Source organism: Lipomyces japonicus (assembly GCF_038497905.1).
Source record: "Lipomyces japonicus strain CBS 7319 unplaced genomic scaffold V1514scaffold_37, whole genome shotgun sequence".
NCBI lineage: Eukaryota > Fungi > Ascomycota > Lipomycetes > Lipomycetales > Lipomycetaceae > Lipomyces > Lipomyces japonicus.
Genome location: NW_027117849.1, coordinates 80,926 through 102,153, shown reverse-complemented (window position 1 = coordinate 102,153; position 21,228 = coordinate 80,926). Strand labels below are relative to the sequence as shown.

The following is a 21,228-nucleotide window of genomic DNA, read 5'->3' as shown; positions in this document are numbered from 1 at the left end:
AAAATATGCAGAGTAATTAAAGGCATATTTCACTCGTACCCTACGGGTGCTATCGGTACAGGGTTTCCCAGATTACAAAAATGTTTTAAAACGCGCGATTCGGCATATTACTTAGCTTGGCATTCTTTTTTGAAACATACAATTTGCCGTTTATAAAAATCATATTAACTACTCAATGTCTGCGGATCAATTTACAGGATGGGTTGGCCTTGATGCCAAGTCTGTTGAAGGTAATCTTGTGAAGACCACCTTCACGCCCAAAACTTGGACTGAAGACGATATCGACATTAAGATTTCTCACTGGTAAGGAAATTTCAATTGGAAGAATTGCTTTTAATGTTCTAATGATATATTGCTCTTAGCGGAGTTTGCGCTTCTGACCTTCACACTCTTCGTTCTGGTTGGGGACCTAGCGACTATCCAGTTGTTGTTGGCCACGAAATTATCGGTACTGTTACCCGCAAAGGCGCCAATGTCAAACACCTTGAGCTTGGTGACCGTGTCGGTGTTGGCGCTCAGAGCTACTCCTGCTTAAAGGACGACTGTTACGAATGCAGCCATGACAACGAACCATACTGTAGTGAGAGAGTCTTCACTTACGACTCCAAGTTTGCTGATGGTTCAACTTCCTATGGTGGATATGCTCTTGAAGGACGTTATCCTGCTTCTTTTGCTTTCAAGATTCCTGAGACTCTTTCATCTGAAGTTGCTGCACCAATGTTGTGCGGTGGAATTACTGTCTACTCGCCTCTTAAGCGCTATGGTGCTAAGCCTGGAGCAACTGTTGGTATCGTTGGTATTGGCGGTCTTGGTCACTTTGGAATTCTTTACGCCAGGGCTTTGGGTGCTGATAAGGTTTACGCTATTTCACGATCAAAGGCAAAGGAGAATGATGTCAAGGCTCTTGGTGGCGATGGCATTCTTGCTTCCAAGGAAGAAAATTGGACCCAGGGCTGGACCCGCAAATTTGATTTGATTGTTTCTACTGCAAACAATGCCGACTTGCCCATTCTTGATTATCTTTCTCTTCTCAAGCCTGGTGGAAAGTTTGTTCAGGTTGGTTTGCCTGAAGAACCTATTCCCCATTTTCCATTTGGCCCGCTCATTCAGAACAATGTCAGTTTGATCGGCTCACTTCTTGGTTCTCGTTCTGAAATCACTGAGATGTTGAATCTTTCTGCTGAGAAGAGCGTCAAGTCATGGGTTGAACCTAGACCACTCGATGATGTCAACCAAGTTATTCTGGATATGGAGGCTGGCAAGGCCAGATATAGATATGTTCTTTACAATTAGTTTATGTATGACGTATTTTGTACAAAGTTTACGGTTTATTTTTGACAATTAAGCTTATTTGCTAGTTGTATTTATTTAAGCATATAGATTATTGCAATTTTCAATATAGTGAGATAGAGTAAGCTATTTTTGTAGCATATATGCGTTTTCATAAAACATTACGGACTATGTTTGCTCGGCTTTATTTTATATCGAATAAGGTTTATTCCTTCTTCTATAAATCCGGCTGAATTTAGTTCTATTTCTCATTGTATATTCGCACCTTCAATTTCTAAGTTTTGATAACCTTACTGACTTATCAAGGTTTTCTTTACTTACATGACTTTTCCAAACGTTTAAATGTTGTATTCTTAATTTATTTATTTAAGAATTTGTTGTTTCTATTTAATTTATAACCATATCTATTAAAATATTGCGATCTACATAGTGCCATTTGTAATTTTAAAATCAGCTAAGAGAAATCCTAAAATTCTTTTGCTATTTTTTAAGTGATCCCTCAGACCTTTGGACCCCGACCTCGTCATTCCCAAAAAACTTCACAACGAGATATAAAGCAAAAATTAAACAAAGCACTTTTGCTCGTCTTGGAAAGAGCAAGCCATAAATGATTTCTGCTATTGTATAAAACTTGAGTTGATATGATTCAATATCTGCTGGGCATTGAGCAATCGCGAGCATCCTAAAGACGTTGACCATCAGGGTGCCACTCAATCAAAGCTAACTAAATTGTTTCGCAATAAATATATTAGTTTCAAAAAAAAAAAAATAACTAGATAAATGATCCGCCTAGAATTCATCTTAGAAGGTGGCAAGATATCGGTTGACCAGTCCTGAAATTCTATAGATGATGACAATGCTTTTTTTGCACTACGTACAACGGCCATGCTTAAATAGATGTTCCCCAGATCTGCTTGACATGATGAAATTTATCATATAGATCATTCCCTAGTCCAAGCATTAGTTAGTCAGTAACATTTTCAGATAATTTCAGTAATTATAACGTGGTTTTTAGATGCCTGATATTGATAATACAAACCTTAATTAAAGAAACACCCAATTTTTTCCCATATTCATAAACAGCTACAATTTAATTGAATGCAATAAAAAATCAATGACTATTTCTGAAATAGAAGTATTTATATAAGTGTATGATTCAGCAATGACCGTTTTTGTCTTTAATCTTGTAAGCAATAGATCTTGCCGCATATCCTGCGGCACTTGTTCTCCGTCAAGGTCTCGAAACTAGAACGCCTCGGTGCTTTTCTATGGAATTAGCTCGAGGATAATAGTAACAACTTCTGCAACATGTAATAGAATGCTATTTTTTTATAGATTCTTCAATTGTTTTTTTAAAATTTATCTAGTTGAATATGAATTGTAATGGTGAATAAGTTTTTAGAGTATACTCTGAAGCTGCCAGTCTTCGAATTGCGCAATTTAACTCAACTTTTCGCGCAGCCTCCCCATTGGAGCAACCTTCCGACCTCCCTCCTTGATATATTTAAGCCCTATGAACCCTGTGTAAATGCAGAAAAAACTGCAAGTATAATTGTATGCTCTCATCTCAATTAAACTCTCAGATTTATTAGCAATGCCTTCTTCAAGTGAAAAGTTTGTTCTTCCTGAATCTACCCCGCAATTGTCGGAGACCACAGTGAATATCGCTGGAATTTTGGTGTACATCTATGGCTTGGATGAATTAAGCCCTGAACAAAAGAAAGATGTTGTTGTTTGGTTTCACGCTCATGGCAGGACAAGAAGTCATATAGATGGTGCTCAAATTGGATATCAAGTGATTCATGGTATTAGGCAAAAATATGGCGAGACGAAGAAGGGGTTGATTCTCGTTACCATTGACAGCCGAAATCATGGAACTAGACATGTTGATGATGTTTCGATGTAAGTTTAAGGAGGTTTAGTTTTAATTTTTTTTTTCAAAAAAAGACTTTAACGGCTGACATAATTAAATAATTAGTAAAGCTTGGAATTCTGGGAACAAGCACCATGCGTAAGTAATTGAACATACAGATCGATAAAATAATACTAACATGATCTTAGTCAAGATATGTTGTCTATGGTTGGTAAGTAATAGCACCAGATGCGTTCAAAAATGTCTTGCTAATGTAATAGATGGGACTGCACTTGATTATTCGACTATTATCAAGTACCTTCACTCATACACTGGTAATCTTTTCACTGCCAAAAAGTTCATTCCGTCAGGTGTTTCACTTGGTGGGCACGTCGCCTGGAATCTTATTGCAAGGCATCCTGAGATTGATGCTGGTATTCCCATTGTGGGGACTCCTGACTTGACTGGACTTTTGATTGACCGCCTTGGTAAGTATAAGACCGTCGAAGATGTTCCTGCAGGTACAGAGGAATGGCCAAAGTCAATCGAGAAGCTCATTGCTGAACGTGACGCGTTAATTGCCACAATCAAGAATAAGAATTTATTGGTTTTAAATGGTGCCGATGATACGCTTGTTCCCGACGATTTCACAAAGCCTTGGATTGAGAAATATGGTGCGAACAATGACACAGAATATTATGAGTTTGAAAATGTCGGACATTACCTATCTTGGGGAGGAATCAACAAGATTGAAGATTTTTTGATTCAGTATTTGCAGTGATTAGAATAATATTATGTTTTTTTGTTTTAATTAAGGACAAATATAATAATAAATACAAAAAATGCTTATTTTAAATAGTAGTTCCCAATGATGCAACACAAGCACTAAGTACAATATGATATAAGCAACCGACCTAGAACAATGCAAGAGTCCAAAAAAAAAATATACAATCAAGAAAAATTTATAATCTATACCGTTTAATCGGTCCTAACTTCGTCTCTGGAGAATCCGTTGGATCACTACCACCCTGCCTTCGCTTATTTGAAGCTATTGGCCCTTGGTCATTTTGTTGGCCATGCTGTTGTTGAAACTGCTGTTGTTGAATCAAAGAAACCTCTTGTTGAATCCGCTGCTCCTCTTCGAGTTGTGCTGAGACAGCATGAAACAAAACATCATCAGGCGTGAACATCATAATGTCTCGAGCATTTTTTGCCAAGGCCGTAGCATTCGGTAGTTGATATGACCGGTCTAATTGCAAATCCGACCGAAACGTAAACTCGCTTCCAGTCATTTGAAAATCCATAGGTCCCTGTGTGTTCCTGTGCTGCTGAGCATGTTGAGATTCAGAAGAATCGGTCCGCATGGCTATATCTTGCTTCTGTATATTTGCCTGATTATGGCGCTCCCCTGCTCCATATTTTTGTTTAATTGCCCACTCGTACACATCTTGTCCTGAAGATATGACGGCAAGAATATCATCTATAGCTTGCAGATATCCTTTTTCGTGAGATCGTTTAATATCATGATTTGCAGATCGGTATAAAGTTGTCACAGCCAAAGCAGCTGCTTTAAAAGACGAATGAAGTTGAGACTCATCGTCGTCCACTAATATGCCACCTGGATTCCTCGAAGAGCTGAAAGATGGCTGATCCATCGTTTAACTGTCGCCCTGGTGTCGTCTACAATCTGAGTGAACTGCCTGCTTAAGTTTTCTAGATGAGCGCTGTGGCTGTTCCTTGTGGCTGGTATTCATAATCTGCACAATCATGAAAACATAGTTATAGTTGAAACTTGAAACAAACAATATTATAGATAGCTATGTTTTTAAATGTATAATATCATTGTGCGGCTGTGCATAGCGATGACCGTGTTATATAGTGCATGCTAAACCCTTCTCTTTACGCGTTTCCCACTCTCGATCCTTTTCCTTTTTGTCGAACTATTTTATTCAAACACTCATAGTTTTAGATAGTAAACTGGATTTTATACGATCCGAGTCAGACAAATTAAGCAATGACTCCTCCATCTTTACCGGAGAATAACGCGTCGCATGTGCCGACTCAACCTATATCAGAAGCAGTATCTACTGCTGATGAAGTGGAATCAGTATGGATTTATTTGTTTTGAGTATTATTACTAGGTCTAATTGTCTTTGATAGGATGTTGATTTTCATGTTCCTACGACCGTTAAAGGTCAGACTAGGGCTGCTTTAGAGGCAAAGAAACAGCAACTAGATAAAGAAAAGGTGTGTGTCTTGCAATCTACAGATAATTATCTTGCAATTGCTGATAATGTTTAAGGCAGCCGACTCTGCACGAAGGTTTAAATATTTGATTGGCCTTACAGGTATATAATATGTCGTCAAATCGTTGTCGCGCGTCTATTAATATTTTGACAGATCTCTTTCGACATTTCATTGATATAAGAGCTCATCAAGATCGAGAAATACGACAAATTTTGGAAGATATAGATTCCAAGTCGTCTACAAATCGAGGCAAGAAGGGTGCCAGTTCTGATCATCGTCATCGCAAAACCGAACAGGAGGAAGATGCAGAATTAATGGAAGATGAAGATGAAGATGAAGGTCGCACAGTATTTACTGAATCACCTGCCTTCGTGCATGGACAACTTAGAGATTATCAGATTCAGGGATTGAATTGGCTAATTTCTCTTCACGAGAATGGCATTTCAGGTATTTTGGCTGATGAGATGGGTCTCGGAAAGACATTGCAGACCATTTCGTTTTTAGGATATCTCAGATACATTCGTGGTGTTAATGGTCCGCATTTGGTAACAGTACCCAAGTCGACTCTGGACAATTGGTCACGGGAATTTGCTAAGTGGACACCGGATGTAAACGTACTTGTTCTTCAGGGACAGAAAGAATCTCGTGCGGAATTGATCAATAATCGATTACTTGTTGGTGATTTCGACGTCTGCATTACATCGTACGAAATGATTTTGCGCGAGAAGTCTCATCTAAACAAGTTCGCATGGGAGTATATTATAATTGATGAGGCTCATCGAATTAAGAATGAGGACTCCATGTTATCGCAGATTATTAGAATGTTTAGTTCAAGGAACAGGCTATTAATTACTGGAACACCATTACAGAATAATTTGCACGAGCTATGGGCATTGTTAAATTTTTTGTTGCCCGATGTATTTTCAGATTCTCAAGTGTTTGATCAATGGTTTGAGAGTCAGAATTCTGATCAGGATACTGTTGTTCAACAGTTGCACAAGGTATTACGACCGTTTTTGCTACGACGTGTCAAAGCCGATGTTGAGAAGTCACTTCTTCCAAAGAAAGGTTGGTTTGAGTTTTGTGTATGATTTTTTTTTTAAACCAAGAGACTGACGCTCGTTAGAAATTAATTTATATATTGGTATGTCCGACATGCAAGTTAAATGGTATCAGAAAATTTTAGAAAAGGATATTGATGCAGTGAACGGCGCCGGCGGGAAAAGGGAGTCCAAGACTCGGTTGCTGAACATTGTTATGCAGCTTCGCAAGTGCTGCAATCATCCGTATTTGTTTGAAGGTGCTGAACCTGGTCCTCCTTATACAACGGACGAGCATTTGGTTCAAAATGCAGGCAAGATGATCATGCTCGATAAGTTGCTCAAAAGAATGAAGAATCAGGGATCTCGAGTTTTAATCTTTTCTCAAATGAGTCGGCTACTTGACATTCTTGAGGATTACTGCTTATTTAGAGAATATGAATATTGTCGAATTGATGGTTCAACTGCTCACGAGGATCGTATTGCTGCGATTGATGAATACAACAAGCCAGGTTCAGAAAAATTTGTGTTTCTTTTGACCACAAGAGCTGGTGGATTGGGTATTAACTTGACGACAGCGGATATCGTAATCTTGTACGATTCTGATTGGAATCCTCAGGCTGATCTGCAAGCCATGGATCGAGCTCATCGTATTGGACAAACCAAGCAAGTAGTTGTGTTCAGGTTCGTGACGGAGAACGCGATTGAAGAGAAAGTTTTAGAACGAGCGGCGCAGAAGCTTCGGTTGGATCAGCTGGTTATTCAACAAGGACGGTCACAGTCACAAGCCAAGAATGCAGCATCTAAGAATGAATTGCTATCAATGATCCAACATGGAGCTGAGGCAGTTTTTCAGCAGAGTGGCGTTAATGGTACTGTGACTGCAAATGATGATATTGATGAAATATTGCAGCGATCAGAAGAACGAACGGCTAAGTTGAATGAGCGCTATTCCAAATTGGGATTAGATGACCTTCAAAAATTTACATCAGATTCTGCATATGAATGGAATGGTGAAGATTTCGCTAAAAAGAAACAAGGAGGTGTTGCGTTTAATTGGATTAATCCGGCAAAGAGAGAGCGTAAGGAACAAACATATTCGGTAGATAAATATTACAAAGGCGTATTACAAACTGGAGGCCGGACTGCGGGACCACCAAAGGCACCAAAGGCGCCAAAACAGGTTCATATTCAAGACCATCAATTTTATCCCGCAAGGTTAATTGAACTTCAAGGCAAGGAGACTGCATATTTCCGAAAGCAACAAGGATATAAGGTTCCGCTTCCCGAAGGTGACGAAGAAGATTTAGACGAGCGCGAAGCGGAGAGAGCACAAGAGCAAGATGATATCAACAATGCTGAACCATTAACAGACGCAGAGGAGGAAGAAAAGAAAGAACTCGCCAATGAAGGGTTTGGCAATTGGTCGAGGCGTGACTTTACTCATTTTGTTCAAATGAATGCTAAACATGGTCGAGACAATCTGGACCTAATTGCGTCAGAATTTGATGGTAAGACTTTGGACGAAGTTAAAGAGTATGGCGAGGTGTTTTGGGAACGATATCAAGAGATTGAGGGCTATGACAAGTACCTTACCCAGATTGAGGCTGGCGAAGAACGTACCCGAAAGTTAAATCATCAGCAGAAATTACTTCGACAAAAAATTTCCAAATATAGAGCTCCGTTACAACAGTTACAAATTCAATATCCGGTCAACAACTCGAAAAAGGTTTATACTGAGGAGGAAGATCGGTTTTTGTTAGTGGAATTAGACAAATTAGGTCTTGAAAGGGAGAACTTGTACGAACTAATCCGTGAATCTATCCGGTCATCACCTTTGTTTCGGTTTGATTGGTTTTTTCTTTCAAGGACGCCGTTGGAATTATCAAGACGGTGCTCGACTTTAATCACTGCGGTTGTACGCGAGGTCGAGGGTTCAGTCAAGAAGGGAAAAGCTGAACGAGAAGAAGATGATGATGATGACGTGGCCGCGCCAGTGGCTAAAAAGCAAAAGGGCAACGGCAAGGGCAAAATTAAGAAATAGATCACATAAATGAAATCTTTATAATTTTACGATTTATTATATCGTTTTACATCGGGGTTTCTGACCCCGACCCTTCTAATTCACGATAATGATGGTGGCGTAATGGATGCGTTATATATTCTGCGTCCTCTAAATTCAACATAGGGTAAGGGTGTTTGTTATTTGATATTATACATTGTACAGGCAAACTGTGCAAATAGTAGATTTACCAGACGCTTGCAAATTACATTATAGTAGACTTTTTAGACATTCAAATAGGTTCAAATTTTGCCAAAGAATTTTGGCATGGAACCGTTAAAGCTCAACTTGGCAGACGCCGTAGCACTCGACAACAAAGTCGCCGGCCATGACGGTGTTCTTCAAGATCCGACTGGTTCAGTAGTGATCAAGCCCTCAGTTGCACTTGAAATAGAATTCTACGAATCATTATCCGCCCATGTTACATTTAGACAAGTTGTGCCGCCATTTTATGGGGTTTTAGAACTTGCAGAGCAGCAGACCGTGGTCGATGTCCAAAGCGGTGATCTACGTACCACTATCGGAGCTGAGAGGGCAATTGTGTTAGAGAATGTCACGGCCGGATTTGTGAAACCTAGTGTGATTGATGTTAAATTGGGACGACAGTTATGGGACGAAAGAGCATCACACGACAAAAGGAAAAGGCTGGATGATGTTTCGAACAAGACCACTAGCGGGTCATTAGGTTTACGGATTGCGGGTATGAAGGTGTGGCATGCGAAAGACAATAAATATCGAATATTCGATAAAAGCTATGGCAGATCACTTAATGACGATACAATTTCAAACGGAATTAGAGATTTTATTACAATAGAATCAGTCGAACGGCAGAGAGTGGTGGTGGACAAGATCTTGAAAGGAATACAACAAATCCAACAAGCCGTTGAAAGTGAAGAGTCAAGGATGTATTCTGCGAGCATCTTAATAGCATACGAAACAGACCCTGAAACGTTCGATATTGCATTACATGAGGAAAATGAACCTAAGGATCGGTTTGAAGGGGAATCAGAAGACGAAGAATTAGAATTTACTGTTAGCGAAACAATTGAAATAAATGGCACATTGGTGAAACAAGTTTCGATATCAGGAGCGGGTGAGATCACTGTACGTGAAGATGCTGACGAGGAAGAGAAGCCGACAGTTAGAGTTAAACTGATTGATTTTGCACATGCTACATGGGTTCCCGGACAAGGAAATGACGAAAATGCGCTATATGGAATTCGAAATCTTTATCGCATATTTGCGGAATACAATTTCTAGAATTTGCATCTGACATATATATTACTCAATCTTGAGGATTAATTTTCCGGTTGATACCCTCTCCTCCAAGTCATGCGCTGCCTGTGCATAGTCCTTTAATGAATAAACCTTAAAAATCTTAATGTTCAAGCTTCCGTCACGGATTGAACGCCAAAGCCAATTGATATAAAACTCGCGCTCTTCTGGTTCAGTAATATAGTTATATAAAGTTGGTCTTAACAGTTTCAGGTTCTTCTGCGAGAGTCTGGCTACCGAAAGTGGAGGAACTGGTCCTGAAGCATTGCCAAACGTGACGAGCGTTCCCTTACGTCTTACGACAGCAAATGAATCTTCAAAAGTGGCCTGACCAACACCGTCAAATACTGCTTCAACGCCCTTACCGTTTGTGATTTTGAGAATCTCATTTACATATCCCGTATTTGCCTTATAATTGAGCACGTATTCAGCTCCCGCTTGCTTAGCCAACTCAGCCTTTTCAGGGGTAGATACGGTGCCAATGGCATGCGCGCCCAGGCTCTTGACAAGTTGAACAAGAAGAAGACCAACTCCTCCTGCAGCAGCCTGGACGAGAATGTAATCTCCCTTCTTAACTTCGTACGCATCTTTAACAAGACTTAGAGCCGTCAACCCTTGGATGAGGGAGGCAGCCGCGGTCTCAAAACTAATGTCGTCTGGTAACACATAGACGTCAGCTGCATCAGCAACCGTGTATTCTGAAAATACGCCGAAAGCCTTAAATAACCCCACGCGATCTCCAATTTTCACATTTTGCACTTCGGGTCCAACTGCAACCACAGTTCCAGCACCATCCCGGCCTGCAATGTACGGATATGAAGCTGGGTAGAGCCCGGATCGAAAATAAGAATCAATGAAGTCTGTTCAATCTTCGTTAGCCAATGTCAATGGCCTCGACAAACCCAAAAAAATAGCATCTTTCAACTACACATTGGGCAGTAAAATTCATACTTAGTCCAGCATATGCAATCTTGACAAGAACGTCCTTCGGACCTGGTTTTGGAACAGGAAGGTCGGTTTTATATTTAATAACCTCACGACCGCCTTTTTGTGGAATCAAAATTCCACTCTGAGTTGAAGGAATAGATGCAGCCATTTTTTAAAAAGAAAAAAAAACTTCTTAATCGTTAATTAAAAGTAACCAATATAATCAAAGTCAGGAAGGCCAGGTGAAGTGGAGTTTATATATATGGCCAACATGATGACAAAGCAGAGTTGAATAATATTTCGTGCTGTGCACTCCATTTTAAATGCTTATGTTGAATCCTGCGTGATGTGCACATTTCTGGTAACAGAATTTAAAATTCAACAATTTGGTGTCGATGTGGTATCAAATAACGCAAACGATGATGTAAATAGTAGTAAGGTAGAAACCCCCAGTATTAATATTAAATTACTGTCACACATTTTGAAATAGCTAAACATATCTTCACTTTCATCCTTCTTTTGAAGTTGCCAGTAAAACCCTTTTCCCTTCTTTCCTAACATAAACTTTAGCCGCTCACCAAACCCGCTTTTTTCTCAGCACGACCTGTCAATTTTCACTACGATATACCTAAAGTGAGCCATCAACTGATGTGTCGCATTCATTTTATACATTTCTAGATGATTGTGGGCGCTTAATGTCTTCAGTAGCTGGCCCATCCCTTGAAATGTATAAGATGAATTCGTGCGACACATCAGTTGATGGTGTAGGTATATCGTAAATAATTCGAACTGCCTACATAGCTAACCCCATCAATAACCTGATGTGCCCCCCACTGAAGTTTATACAACCATTCAGTGGTTAAAATTCCCGATGCTTCCGATACAGTACTGGGGTTGTCCGTAATCTATTCCTCTAAAGATGACAATCCCATCTTTGTTGGATCTGTATCGACTAGCACTGAAGCACCAGAGACTACTCTAAATCCCCTATCAACCTTTCGAGGATATTATCCACATCTGGATTATCCTGCCCACGTTCTTCGGGGATTGGGCCTTCCTCTCCTATCTCAACTCCAATGCTGTGGGGGATCTTTACAGCATCTACCCTTGTTGGTTTATATAACGGATCAAGGGTTGATAGCGCCTTATCCCTAGCAATTAGGATGTCATTGAGCCTCTGGTTAGCCATTCTCAAAGCCATGACAGCCTTGAATCGTTCTTTTACCAATTGAGCAATAATGGCATTGCGGTAACCTGACGAAACCTCTCCTTTAGGGCGCCTTCTTGGACTTCAAGGGCCTGTGGAGAAGCCTGTGCCATCTTCAATATATCCTCTTCAACCATGTGCTTGTGTTACGAATAAAACGGCGCGAGACGGAATGAGACGGATCGATAATAAACGAAATAAAGAATTAAACGTACGAACGATGATACAAAATATTCTGCTTGGAGAACAACAACACATGAAAATACAATATGTTTTCCAAGCTCCCTTAGTTACCCTTCTTTTTCAACAGGCTTCCGTTACGTTACCCCCCTCCTTAACCTCCCCTAACCTTCGTCCAACTCTACTAACTTAATATATTCGTAACAACTTGCCTGCCATAACACTAGCAAGTGACGTGGACTAACGGCTTCTCCAAAAGTCCTAGCTCCTTGCGCCCCCCCCAATTAGGTGGCGGGGTCGGGGAAACCCCAATCATTTTCCTATATGAATAATTTTTCCTCTTCTTGCTATTTCTTGTGTCAATATTATTAGCGTGGCTAACCCTTCCCTAAGCGCACTTTTAACAGGTTATGAGCCCTGTTTGCCCTTTCTGCAATGCCATTTTGATGCGAATGGAATGGTACAGTAAACTCATGCTTTGCTCTAATCTTATTTAAATTATCAGTCATTGTAGTATATTCCGCACAATTGTCAGAATGCAGGACTTTCAAGACATTTCCCGACTGCTTCTCCATTTATGTTTTAAAATGAACAAAGTCTCGATGTACTTCAGAGGGCGATCAACCAATTCCTACGTTCCATTTGCTATCAATGAATTGTACTCTTCATTCATAGCCTTTTGCCACTCATTTGATGTTGGGCTCGCTAAAGCTTCACCGTAAGACTGGGGCGGTTGTTCCATCAATATTGCAGTGACTCCCTCGTAATCTGACGTTGGGGTGTTGGTATACTTCTGCTCTTCATGAAACCTGACATCAACCCCGTTTCACAAACCTTATTATGTATTGGGTCAAACACTATAAATTCTTTTTGATCAATTGGAACGCCTAGAAACTGACACTTTCTGTATGCACTTTATAAAGAAATTTCAATTCAGTTCGTTACATGTACATACTGCACATTGCGTACTACATATGAATGATATGATATTTTAGTTAATGCCATACGGTGTGTATATTGCAATTTGTTAGTCAATTATTATAGTGAAGGAAGTAATGTGGCTCTCTACGATCTGTAGTAGATTGTTTCAGGCATACCCACGACTCTACTAGTCTACATAGCACCAATTGAGGTTTATTTAAAAGGTAATGTAATATAATGTAGCATACGTCCAACGTTCATACGTTCAGACTTTTCTGTACTAAAGATGGTCAGGGTCCAAACTAAAAGGGACAAGCGTCTTGCATATGCAAGTTTATATCAGACGACATGTCCAAAACGCGTCCGCTAACCTTATGTACTAATCTGATTTCGCAAACACCAATAGTTGAATGAAAATTACATGTACGTTATATAATATTATTATACTACGTTGAGTAATATAACTAACTATATATAGGTAGCTGACTTGAACCATAGTTCTAGTTCGGTGCTTACAGAGTCGGATGCGGTATTCGTTACCATGGCAATGAGTATATGATATGGCGTTACCATGACAATGGATTTTAGCAAAAATAACCTAAAAAAAATTCCGAGAACCAAATATATGGATTCAATTAATGCTCTTTTCGGTTTAGTACCTTTTCAACAAACTTTATTATTTTGAAATTTCTCTGCGTGATTAACTTTTTTCCAAAATAAAAAAAGTTTTGTCGCTAATTGATTCGCTTATAATATGTTCCGGTTTTGTTTACAACTTGCTGTATACAGTTAAATCAATTCAAAAAATAATGCCTTGAAGCAAAAATATCAGCCAACCCTGCAGGTGCTGCTGAATGCAAGGACAAAAGAAGTTCGCACTTTATTGTTTTTATATTTTTCTTACTCAGGTTCTTTTCGTCTTGCATTCCATTCGTTTTTGATCTTATTCTCTGGTAGAATTAGTTTTATTTGCTTTATACAATTTGCACAGCTGGCCTGTCGCTTCATATAATTACTTTTATCGTTTAGCAACTATAAAGTCCCTTCTTGAGAATCTGTTACTGGCTAACGACTCAATTTGTGCTTTTTCGTTTTTTCAATCTTTTCTTTTCTCTTTGTTTAAATTCGGTTGCTGGTGAACTGGTTAAACTTCTACCTACATATTTCTTCACAAGACATTTCATTGACTCGATCAATTATTGAAGTACCTAAAAATCAATCACGAGCAATATGAAAAAACACTTTTGCCTCCTTCTTGCAGGGTGGCTGGCTAGTTTAGCAAGCGCGTTTGATGCCTCCGCTAATTCAAACTTGGTATTATACTGGGGTCAAAATTCGTATGGTCAAGTTGGTTCTCAGCAAGACTTGTCATATTACTGTCAAGATTCTACAACTGATGTGAGCATCTCTGATTATTCAACTTTGCACGGGTTTCCGAAATTTAACATCATCAAAATTACTAGATAATTGTTCTTGCGTTCCTTAACATATTCTACGATTCTTCTTATGGATTACCAGAAATTAATTTTGCAGGTTCATGTAAGATTTTTTCGGTTGCAAACCAATGTTATATTCATCTAACAAATTTTAGGTGAAGGAAGCTACTTTTCAAATACAAATTTGTTACAATGCACTTCAATTGGACAAGATATCCAGACTTGTCAGGCAAATGGTAAAAAAGTGTTTTTATCGCTTGGTGGTGCCTCTGGTTCATATGGGTTCTCTAGTGATTCTGAAGCACAAGAATTCGCAACCACCATTTGGAACTTGTTTGGTGGCGGAAACTCAGATACTCGTCCTTTTGGTGACGCAGTAGTTGATGGCTTTGATCTGGATATCGAGGGCGGTAGTTCGACCGGATACGCTGCATTCGTTACCGCACTGAGGGCATATTACGCTGATTATACCGCTAAACAGTTGTACATCTCCGGGGCTCCACAATGTCCTATTCCTGATTCATTTTTAAATGACGCATTGGTTAATTCAAATTTTGACTTTGCGTTTGTTCAGTTTTTCAATAACTATTGCGGTGCTGATCAATGGGTCGCTGACTCGGATTCGAACTTTAACTTCGACTCTTGGGATTCGTTTGCCAAGACTTCAAGCTTCAATACTGACTTAAAAATTTATCTCGGTGTTCCGGCGTCTCAAAGTGCCGCTGGAACCGGATATGTGAGCATTGATACGTTAACCGACATAGCGGCCGAGCTTTTTTCAACTTATTCAAGTTTTGGTGGCATAATGATGTGGTACGTAATATTTTGCAAGTCATAAGTTAATGGTTTTAACTGTTTTTTTAGGGATGCATCTCAGGCTTATAATAATATTCCGAGTGACGGTCTTAATTATGCGCAGCTGGCTAAGAACGCACTTGGTAGTTTGGGTTCCACTGCTGAAACGACTTCGAGTGCGGTTTCAACTTTGGAAAGTCAAACTGCAGACTTGTCATCTCTTTTGCAATGGACAACAATTGCTGAAGATCTTACCACAACGACAGTGGCTGCTGAGGTCACACCGACTTTGGTGTCGCTTGATAGTGTACCCGTTGCAACTACTACATCAATACAAGTAATCAGTTCAACGCCGTATGAATCTGTCGAGTCGTCGTCTATTTTTCAGTGGACTACAATTTCTGATGTTGTTACCGTTTCAACTCTTGCTCCAGTCATTGCTACAACTTCGTCTTCGAGCGTTGCGCCAATTTTGTCTGTGTCTTCAATTGATTTATCAACTCCTCTGCAAACGCTTGTGGTTACTACTCCAGTTCAGTTAACAGTTTCTACTTCAATCTCCACCACCGTCCCAACTTCATCGCCGTCTTGGGCATATCCAGTCGTATCGGTTTCGCTACAGTCTGAAGAAGAGACGTGGACTGCAACACCAACTAAGACTGCTGCCGTATCAGTTGCTACATCTGTGGTATCATACACTAGCACCGTTTATAACAGTATCGATTCAACCCCGTTTGAGATTATATATTATTCTACTGCTACGTTGACTTTGGGACAAGTTAGCCCGAGCATTGTTGTGCCTGAAAGCTCTAGTTCGCCAGTGCAGGAATGGTCGTCAATTGTTACGGAAACTTCATATATAACTAGCGTTTCGGCTGTACCAGCTTCATCATCTAACGTTGCTGTGCCGGTTTCTTCCTCATCCGACTCCGACGTTGCTTCGCCATGGACGACAACCTATGCTCCAACTGAGCAGTTACCAAATCCTAGCAGTATTGCTCAGTTATTAAGCAGTACACCGGAAGCGGAGATTATTACTCCTTCCTCTACAGAAACGGCAACTGTTGTTACAACAGAGATACCTGTGACGTCTACTGTGGCTTCTGTGGGCACGTATGTGAGCTCTTATGTCGTTTCTTCGAATGGATTGTGGGTTACCGATACGTTGTACTCAACTCTATGGTCGACATTTGTAACGCAACATGAGACAGCGACATTTACGCAATATGTTACATATAACCCGTCAGTGACAACGGCTGAACCATCTCCGTTTGATGCCGTCTTGCCATCGTCGTCGGTCGTTGCCGAAATATTGCCAGTATCTTCATATACAGTGATTGCGACTACTTCTTCACCAGCTCAAACTACTGCTTATAGCTCATCACTTTCATTTTCTACCAACGAGCCATGGACAGCTACAGTAACTCAATCTGCAGCTGCAGCGACTGGAACTGCACCAGTGTCGTGCCCAATTGACGGTGCTACCTGTGCCGTTCACGGTGAACTCGCATGTAATGGATATGAATATGGCCAGTGCGTGTGGGGAACATGGAGCGTTCGTCAATGCGCAACCGGGTTGGCATGCAAGACTGATGGTTCCTACGTCTACTGTGATTACCCAAATGGAGAACAAGTCACTACTTGTGATGCGACAGGTAGTTTGGCTAAGCGCAGCGTCAATTCTGATGTTAAAGCTCTGCTTGGTGCTCATCGCCGTCACCGTCATCAAACTAAGCCGAATCCGTTTGCCAATCGATTTTATCACCCGGAAATTGGTAAGCAGCACTCTCCACATGTACCAGTATCGTTCTACAAACGAGATGAGATTGCTGTGTTGAATGCGACCGATTCGGTTGATGTGATTGACTCAACCGGCACGGCATCTGCTGACTCGACCGAACAGACTGCGGATACGAATAATAGTCGATATGAGACAGCTACTATTGCGATACCTACGCAAACGATTGTAGCTAGTATTCAATTTGCCGGAATTCCCGTGACTGCTACGGCTGCCACGGGAACAGCAGCAACCACAACGACAACGACAACAGATATTATTGCAACTGCTGTAGCCACACCAGTTCCAGATGATGATACGACATCGTCATCGTCGTCTTCAGGTGATAGCACCAGCTCGTCTGCAGATGGCTCCGTTGAAGCTTCAACGGAAACACCGTTTTTGTTACGGGTGAACACGCAACGACTAAATTCGACGAACTTTGTCGGTACCCTATATGCTGCTCCATTGACCAATTCGCCGATTGGCAAAGATTGGGGTTTTAACTTTACGTCAACTGATGTTATTGACAGAGTCAGTCGTGGCACATTAACAAATGACGGCAATGGATTATATACGGTTACAAGTATCACAACTGAAGAAGCAAGTAGTTACATGGCTATTTCGTTGTTCTTTTGGGGTACGTACTCTTCTTTAGAGTAAACTTTTTACATTTGTTTTTTTTCTTTTATCTTTTTTTCTAATCTGCGAAAAAAAGAAACTGCCATTCCTTAAAAAATTTTGCTTTTCAATTTTCTTTTTGTTAATTTTATATTACGGTCGTTTATGCGAAGTTATTAATGGGTCTACAAATGTCTTATACTGGTCTTTTTTTTTTGCGTCAATTGTTTTGGGTCAATCTTTCTCGTTTTTTTTTTCTTATTTATTTGATAAAGTTTTATCTTTGTCCTTCATATGTTCATTGATGCAAGTTTTTGGTTTTCATCATATTTGTTGTAAGGTTTTGCTGCCTTTGCCAGTAAATTTGCTAAACGTTGTATGAATCTTATCTCGGGGAACAACCATTCAAAATTTTCTCAACGTTACAAATAAATAAACAATCATATAACGAATAGATGGCGGTGAATAGATTTCAGTATAGTTCATGCCAAACGTTTATTAATTTATTGTTCAACACCCAGAACCAAACGTTTCATGACTTTCAAACAGAGCAACAATATCAAAAGTATTCTCTGGTGGCGGCTGTATTTATATAAACGCCTGCCAGTACTGCCAATCTGTCTGCTACATGCTGTAAAACTGTTGAAATGGTGTAACGGTGAGGAAATTTTGTTGGATGACTTAAATGCAAAAACGTTAAATATATTACAACTTTAAATGTCGTATTTTGTGACTATTGCTGGACGAAAAAAAGGATTGTAGTACAATCGATATATTGCAATATTGATTATATCCATCCGTACGACGTGCACTTTTGAAGTTGATTTATACATATAAGCCAGATTCAACTAAAAAATGGCTGGTAAGTTTAAAATTTGTTGTACTGAGAGAAATTACAAATTGATGTTCTAATCAAGTTTGGTAAATAGTTAATTTCCAGGCACTTGCTGGTATGTTTTTTTTTTTGGATTTGATGTTATTTTGCATTTCGCTTCACAGAACTTTTGAGAATATGTGCGAAAAAAAAAGAAAAAGAAAGGCAATTGAGTGAATGAAGATTTCTGATAAAGTGTAGAGGAGTTTACTCGATTTTACTATAATCAGTTTGACAGTGACCGGACTCAATTGGGAAACCTCTACGTATGAAAACAGTGCGTTTGATTTATTTCAATTAACTGAAATGCTAAATTGTGTTGATTTTAATATAGCGGGATCATTCAATGCTCACGTTTGAGAATTCTCAACTTCAAGGTGCCAAAAACATTATCGAGAAACTGGTGGTAAGGAGAGATTTTAGTTGTGGTTGGTGGTTGATTTGAATTGAGGGTTAACGCGATCGAAAACAAAAAAAAATATGATATAGAGCTTGCCGTTTCAAAAAGTTGCACATCGAATTTCAACTTTGGACGCTCAGCCGTCATCACCATCTGATGGATCTGTTCTTGTCATGGTTACCGGTGAACTCTTGGTATGGCATGCCTATTTACTATTTACATTCGTTTGAATCACGTGTTTATTAATTTTTAGGTTGATGATGAAAACAACCCGCAACGATACTCTCAGGTTTTCCATTTGATCCCTGATAATGGAAGTTACTTCGTGTTGAATGATATTTTCAGATTGAACTACTCTTAGATTGTATAATTATGGTTAATTGTTGTTATTAGGCATGAATGGCTTAGTTAATACAATACGATTGTAAATGCAGAAATAAATATACATTGATTGTAAATTGAAAAAATTAATTCTGCTTAATAATTATTCAAGGTTACGATTAGTAATATACATGGTAATGGATGATTGATGCAAAGGTAAACTTATTGCGGAATAGATCTCAAACCACATGTCTTCATTGCGTAAAGACGTGCTAAAATCGAAGCTTTCAGCTGTACCTGCGGTGTCGTTAAAAGACCTAATTGAAGAAGAAGAGGAAGAGGAGTCAGGATCCGTGCAGTTGAATGGATTACTAACTGGATTAAGGCGACCCAGGTACGAGTTAGCTGGCGATTGATAACGACGATTGATTTGCTAATGTTTTGACAATTAAGAAACAAGGTTGATTATTCACCAATTGGTTCAGGTGAATATTTCCCGGTCAGGCTAGTTGCACCATTAAGCGGCGATGACAGCGAGCACGTTGTGTATTACAAGCCGCCGTTGCCAGCGCGGTTGCAAAATGATGACCAAGCCAATACTTCACAGCGGGTCAACAAGTTTTTCATATTTCATCATGGTGCCGGTAGTAGTGGGCTCACGTTTGCAGTGACGTGCAAGGAATTGCAAGCACGGCTGGGAAGCAAGGGCAACGAAAGCATCGGCTTGGTGAGTTTTGATGCTCGCGGGCATGGCAGCACGCAGCACACAGCAGATGATGAAGATCTTGCGTTATCGACGCTTGCTCGTGATTTTGTGCAGCTGGTTTTGTTTGTGGTTGAGCACTTGAACCACAACGAGGATGACAAGGTTGAGGTAGACACTTGCGAGTTTGTATTTGTAGGTCACTCGCTGGGCGGCGCCGTTGTTACCGAGGCAGTCAACCAGTTCGACACGTTGTGGAAATCTCAGTTGCGACCAAAACCGCGCATTTCGGGACTGGTCGTGCTCGATATTGTCGAGGGATCAGCGTTAGAAGGCCTCGCTAGTATGCGAGGATTTCTTGCCAGTAGGCCTCAGTACTTTGGATCCGTGGCTGACGGCGTTAGATGGCAGTGAGTTCTACTGTAGCTTGCACAAAGCTACGATTTTTGTTTTATGTCGGTTTTTTACTTATTCGATCTGATGTTGCTCAGTGTCAAGTCGCATACGATCCGGTCGGTCGAATCTGCACGCGTGTCCGTGCCAGACTTATTGATGGAGCCATCGTCTAGTAACAACAGCAACGGTCAAGACCACAACAGGGTCAGATGGAGAACTGACCTGGCCGCGACGGAGCAGTTCTGGACTGGCTGGTTTTTAGACCTTTCGGCCAAATTCCTTGCCGCACGCACGGGCAAGATGCTAGTGCTCGCAGGCACGGATCGGCTGGACCGGACCCTGACCATTGGCCAGATGCAGGGCAAATACCAGCTCGAAGTCGTGCCAGAGTCCGGTCACTTCATCCAGGAAGACGCGGCATCCAAGCTGGCCGAATTAATGGCTCAGTTTTGGTTCCGCAATCGGGCCGGCGCGGCGCAGCACGTGACCGGTTCGTGGCGGTAGCTGCATTAGGTAGCATATTATGTAATAGACACAATTGCCTGCTTGTTTCGGTTACGTAAGAGGGCAGCGCGATGAGTTTGCACCTGATCCCGCGTGGCGTATCTATTCACGATATAAAAGGGGGATCCGGCTTGGTCTTGTTTGTTTTTTTTTTTCTCCTTCCTTCCTTCCTTCCTTCCTTTACCCAGGTTTTATTCAAGTTTCTTCTTCGACTCCACTTGGTTTTTTTACTTCAATACTTTGGTTTTTTTAAATCGTCATCATAATGTCTGCTGCTGTTGGTAAGTATCGTCGATTAATTGTTTTTTCGGTTGATCTGATCGTGACACACAGAAACTTCTACTCCAGTCGAGCCTGTTGCTGCTCCATCTTCTCCTGCTCCCAAGCGCCAGTTTTTTCC

At 40.4% G+C, this 21,228-nt stretch overlaps 9 protein-coding genes across 9 annotated transcripts; 7 read left to right on the top strand and 2 right to left on the bottom strand.

The window, feature by feature from the left end:
- Window positions 1-123: 123 nt before the first annotated feature.
- V1514DRAFT_335099 (chaperonin 10-like protein) lies at window positions 124-1,470 on the top strand. Its single transcript, XM_066928331.1, has 2 exons — window positions 124-303; window positions 363-1,470. Exons 1-2 carry the CDS (start codon window positions 176-178, stop codon window positions 1,291-1,293), a joined length of 1,059 nt encoding a protein of 352 aa, XP_066781957.1. The 5' UTR covers window positions 124-175; the 3' UTR covers window positions 1,294-1,470.
- Window positions 1,471-2,781: 1,311 nt separating this feature from the next.
- On the top strand, window positions 2,782-3,986 carry V1514DRAFT_335095 (Alpha/Beta hydrolase protein). The gene is made up of 4 exons (XM_066928330.1): window positions 2,782-3,192; window positions 3,269-3,301; window positions 3,352-3,374; window positions 3,424-3,986. Exons 1-4 carry the CDS (start codon window positions 2,885-2,887, stop codon window positions 3,921-3,923), a joined length of 864 nt encoding a protein of 287 aa, XP_066781956.1. The 5' UTR covers window positions 2,782-2,884; the 3' UTR covers window positions 3,924-3,986.
- Window positions 3,917-4,944, bottom strand: V1514DRAFT_335093 (uncharacterized protein). Its single transcript, XM_066928329.1, has one exon. It carries the CDS (start codon window positions 4,795-4,797, stop codon window positions 4,105-4,107), a length of 693 nt encoding a protein of 230 aa, XP_066781955.1. The 5' UTR covers window positions 4,798-4,944; the 3' UTR covers window positions 3,917-4,104.
- A 120-nt stretch (window positions 4,945-5,064) lies between these two features.
- Window positions 5,065-8,663, top strand: V1514DRAFT_353705 (SNF2 family N-terminal domain-containing protein). Its single transcript, XM_066929555.1, has 5 exons — window positions 5,065-5,249; window positions 5,303-5,389; window positions 5,445-5,490; window positions 5,543-6,457; window positions 6,516-8,663. Exons 1-5 carry the CDS (start codon window positions 5,157-5,159, stop codon window positions 8,471-8,473), a joined length of 3,099 nt encoding a protein of 1,032 aa, XP_066781954.1. The 5' UTR covers window positions 5,065-5,156; the 3' UTR covers window positions 8,474-8,663.
- V1514DRAFT_335091 (inositol polyphosphate kinase-domain-containing protein) lies at window positions 8,664-9,859 on the top strand. The gene has a single exon (XM_066928328.1). It carries the CDS (start codon window positions 8,759-8,761, stop codon window positions 9,749-9,751), a length of 993 nt encoding a protein of 330 aa, XP_066781953.1. The 5' UTR covers window positions 8,664-8,758; the 3' UTR covers window positions 9,752-9,859.
- Window positions 9,660-11,021, bottom strand: V1514DRAFT_335090 (uncharacterized protein). Its single transcript, XM_066928327.1, has 2 exons — window positions 10,718-11,021; window positions 9,660-10,626 (listed from the first exon to the last, which is right to left on the bottom strand). The coding sequence occupies exons 1-2, from the start codon at window positions 10,860-10,862 to the stop codon at window positions 9,773-9,775; spliced, it is 999 nt and encodes a 332-aa protein (XP_066781952.1). The 5' UTR covers window positions 10,863-11,021; the 3' UTR covers window positions 9,660-9,772.
- Window positions 11,022-14,231: 3,210 nt separating this feature from the next.
- V1514DRAFT_348490 (glycoside hydrolase superfamily) lies at window positions 14,232-15,275 on the top strand (the record flags this gene model as incomplete). Its single annotated transcript, XM_066929337.1, has 3 exons — window positions 14,232-14,399; window positions 14,465-14,540; window positions 14,593-15,275. 3 exons carry the CDS (start codon window positions 14,232-14,234, stop codon window positions 15,273-15,275), a joined length of 927 nt encoding a protein of 308 aa, XP_066781951.1.
- A 3,139-nt stretch (window positions 15,276-18,414) lies between these two features.
- On the top strand, window positions 18,415-19,375 carry V1514DRAFT_335081 (uncharacterized protein). The gene is made up of 6 exons (XM_066928326.1): window positions 18,415-18,492; window positions 18,560-18,580; window positions 18,706-18,770; window positions 18,839-18,910; window positions 18,994-19,098; window positions 19,158-19,375. Exons 1-6 carry the CDS (start codon window positions 18,486-18,488, stop codon window positions 19,263-19,265), a joined length of 378 nt encoding a protein of 125 aa, XP_066781950.1. The 5' UTR covers window positions 18,415-18,485; the 3' UTR covers window positions 19,266-19,375.
- Window positions 19,376-19,404: 29 nt separating this feature from the next.
- V1514DRAFT_335075 (Alpha/beta hydrolase family-domain-containing protein) lies at window positions 19,405-20,971 on the top strand. The gene is made up of 3 exons (XM_066928325.1): window positions 19,405-19,619; window positions 19,679-20,338; window positions 20,420-20,971. The coding sequence occupies exons 1-3, from the start codon at window positions 19,474-19,476 to the stop codon at window positions 20,826-20,828; spliced, it is 1,215 nt and encodes a 404-aa protein (XP_066781949.1). The 5' UTR covers window positions 19,405-19,473; the 3' UTR covers window positions 20,829-20,971.
- The last annotated feature ends 257 nt before the right edge of the window (window positions 20,972-21,228 follow it).

Coding starts and splice junctions, on each gene's coding strand:
- V1514DRAFT_335099 (XM_066928331.1), top strand. CDS start 176: ATGTCTGCGGATCAATTTACAGGATGGGTTGGCCTTGATGCCAAGTCT. Junction 304..362: donor GACATTAAGATTTCTCACTG/GTAAGGAAATTT, acceptor TATTGCTCTTAG/CGGAGTTTGCGCTTCTGACC.
- V1514DRAFT_353705 (XM_066929555.1), top strand. CDS start 5,157: ATGACTCCTCCATCTTTACCGGAGAATAACGCGTCGCATGTGCCGACT. Junction 5,250..5,302: donor CTGCTGATGAAGTGGAATCA/GTATGGATTTAT, acceptor TGTCTTTGATAG/GATGTTGATTTTCATGTTCC. Junction 5,390..5,444: donor AGCAACTAGATAAAGAAAAG/GTGTGTGTCTTG, acceptor ATAATGTTTAAG/GCAGCCGACTCTGCACGAAG.
- V1514DRAFT_335075 (XM_066928325.1), top strand. CDS start 19,474: ATGTCTTCATTGCGTAAAGACGTGCTAAAATCGAAGCTTTCAGCTGTA. Junction 19,620..19,678: donor ACTGGATTAAGGCGACCCAG/GTACGAGTTAGC, acceptor TTGACAATTAAG/AAACAAGGTTGATTATTCAC. Junction 20,339..20,419: donor GCTGACGGCGTTAGATGGCA/GTGAGTTCTACT, acceptor GATGTTGCTCAG/TGTCAAGTCGCATACGATCC.
- V1514DRAFT_335081 (XM_066928326.1), top strand. Junction 18,581..18,705: donor TAATTTCCAGGCACTTGCTG/GTATGTTTTTTT, acceptor GATAAAGTGTAG/AGGAGTTTACTCGATTTTAC. Junction 18,771..18,838: donor CTCAATTGGGAAACCTCTAC/GTATGAAAACAG, acceptor ATTTTAATATAG/CGGGATCATTCAATGCTCAC.
- V1514DRAFT_335090 (XM_066928327.1), bottom strand. CDS start 10,862: ATGGCTGCATCTATTCCTTCAACTCAGAGTGGAATTTTGATTCCACAA. Junction 10,627..10,717: donor GATTGCATATGCTGGACTAA/GTATGAATTTTA, acceptor AAGATTGAACAG/ACTTCATTGATTCTTATTTT.
- V1514DRAFT_335093 (XM_066928329.1), bottom strand. CDS start 4,797: ATGGATCAGCCATCTTTCAGCTCTTCGAGGAATCCAGGTGGCATATTA.
- V1514DRAFT_335095 (XM_066928330.1), top strand. CDS start 2,885: ATGCCTTCTTCAAGTGAAAAGTTTGTTCTTCCTGAATCTACCCCGCAA. Junction 3,193..3,268: donor CATGTTGATGATGTTTCGAT/GTAAGTTTAAGG, acceptor TTAAATAATTAG/TAAAGCTTGGAATTCTGGGA. Junction 3,302..3,351: donor TCTGGGAACAAGCACCATGC/GTAAGTAATTGA, acceptor ACATGATCTTAG/TCAAGATATGTTGTCTATGG.
- V1514DRAFT_335091 (XM_066928328.1), top strand. CDS start 8,759: ATGGAACCGTTAAAGCTCAACTTGGCAGACGCCGTAGCACTCGACAAC.